The sequence below is a fragment of the Halyomorpha halys genome, unplaced genomic scaffold (genome assembly GCF_000696795.3).
Source record: "Halyomorpha halys isolate HHAL.00 unplaced genomic scaffold, Hhal_1.1 Scaffold905.1, whole genome shotgun sequence".
NCBI lineage: Eukaryota > Metazoa > Arthropoda > Insecta > Hemiptera > Pentatomidae > Halyomorpha > Halyomorpha halys.
The window spans coordinates 119,286-121,440 of record NW_027106270.1 but is presented as its reverse complement, the minus strand read 5'-3'; the positions used below and the strand labels follow the sequence as shown (position 1 = coordinate 121,440).

Sequence of the window (2,155 nt, the reverse complement as noted above, 5' to 3'; positions counted from 1 at the left end):
TAAAATAAATAAATTGATCAATTATTTTTCTTTGTAAACGGTTGAAATGCACCTCATCGTTGAGATAGTTCAGGTATCTACGAACTTCAATATTATCTTCAAATCTGGATACTTATCTATTGTGAAAAGTGAAACTATGAAAAAGAAAATCCAAAACAAACGCATGAAAACAATACAACCTACGCCGTGTCAGTGAAACTTTCCCTGATTGAAATGGAGTTTGGACAGGGATGGTTTTGCGACAAAGGCGCCACTTTGAACACAATTTTCACTGGGAAGAACCTAGTTCAACTGGTTACTAATACAAGAGCCCAAGAGGAAAAAAAAGTCATTTATTTATTTATAATTTTTGATTATTTTAATAAATACTATGTATAATTACTAGTCAAAACTGATGAGTCTGCAAAGTATAGGTAGGGGGAATACAAATTGGCTTTTTCAAAACATTAAAAATAATTAATTTTTCATTTGATGCTCTATATCTTTAAAACTACCAATAACAATAGAAAATCTAACAGGACATCATTTAAAGTAGAGTAAATTTGCTGAAATATTAGCCCAATGAATGATCAGTATTTAGTGAATTTATATTGAAAAATCTATATCTCAAAAACCATTTGACGTGCAGATATCTATTAGCACTCAAATTAAACCTAGTTTAATGGACTATGAAATAGTTTAATACGTTTATCGTCGTAGTAATAGTTTTTATGATATTTGCTAAAATAAATTGATTTATAGTTGTTCCGAGCAATTTCCTTCATTTACCAAATTTATATTCATATGTGAATATCATAAGTGTCAGAAACTACTTTATAGTAAGTTAAATTTCCTTTATTTTGAATGTTGGAAGAGATATGTGCGTCTTATGGATCTAGAGATATATTTTTTCAAAAATCCAAAATTTTATACGAACAACAAGAAATTAACATTTTGTGAGTTTATTTTGTCAAATATCATAAAAACTACTAGTCCTACAAAGATGAACGTTATTAACTATATTATAGTAAATTTAACTAGCTTTAATTTGAGCGCTGAAAGACATCTTTACGTCCTGTAGTTTCTGAAATAAAGTTTTTCGAAACTCAACCTTATTGTCCGAACAACTATAAATCAATTTATTTTATGAAATATCATGAAAAATACTATTTCTATGAAGGTAAACGTAATAAACTACTTTATAGTACGTTAAAATAGGTTTAATTTAAGTGCTAATAGACATCTATACGTCAAATAGTTTCTGAAATATAGATTTATCAAAATAAATTAACTAACTGCTAATCTTTCAGTAGATTTTTAAGAAAGTTTGCTTTTTAAAGCTATACCTCGAGAACTATTAGACGTAAATAGCTATTTTAGCTAATATTTCAGCAAATTTACTTTTCTTTACATAATGTTCTTTTAGATTTTCTAGTGTTTCTAGCTTTTAAGATATAGAGCTCCGAATGAAAAATTAACGTTTTTTTAAGGTTTTGCAACAGCCGCCATTTTTTATTCCCCCTGCTTATACTTGGCAGACTCATCAGTTTTGACTAGTAATTATACATTGTTTTTATTAAAGTAATACAAAATAGGGGTTTAATAACTGCCTTGTTTTCTTCCCGGCTCTTGTACTGTACCGCTTGGCAGCATGAAGTAATGTATCGAAAAGTGTGGATGGAGCTGGTTTTGAAGCTACACGCCTAAATTAAGTACCGAAAAAAAATATAGTCATAAAATATTTATCAATATGTAATAAATAAGATAGTTGTACCAAAGTCGGTCTTGTTGCTTGGTCCTGCGATTGGCGAAGGCGGTCTGATAATCTTGACCTCTTCTTCCGAGTCCCGCTTCCTCGCTGCCAAAGTAGTAGGCCTCTTCTGGGCGGGAGGAGGTTCTTCGGTTCTGGGGGAATCCGTCCCGCCGTTGGGGATCTCCTGGCTGTCGTCGGTGGGAGTCTGCACTTCTGCAACAGAAAAACAAAAAGAGATTCAGATAGATGTATCCGAAGAAAAATGAGTATTTCATTAATTATTTTAAGGTAAGATACTATTAGGGTAGGTGCAAATTAGGACGCGTTTTCGGCGACAAACGTGCGCTTTTAGTGTGGTACAGTATTCGAGCCACAGATTTCTCTATACGCTACACAGGTTCAAGTTCTTTCAATGGAGATGGA

General features: G+C 32.0%; 1 protein-coding gene across 1 annotated transcript in view; it reads right to left on the bottom strand.

Annotated features, from left to right (window-relative positions):
* The window catches only part of LOC106687005 (kazrin), a gene marked incomplete at its 3' end in the record, with an annotated part of 67,421 nt that overhangs the window by 3,704 nt on the left and 61,562 nt on the right, over positions 1-2,155 (bottom strand). Inside the window, 1 exon segment of the mRNA XM_067044638.1 lies at positions 1,754-1,945. Within this exon segment, the coding sequence (XP_066900739.1) occupies positions 1,754-1,945 (192 nt within the window).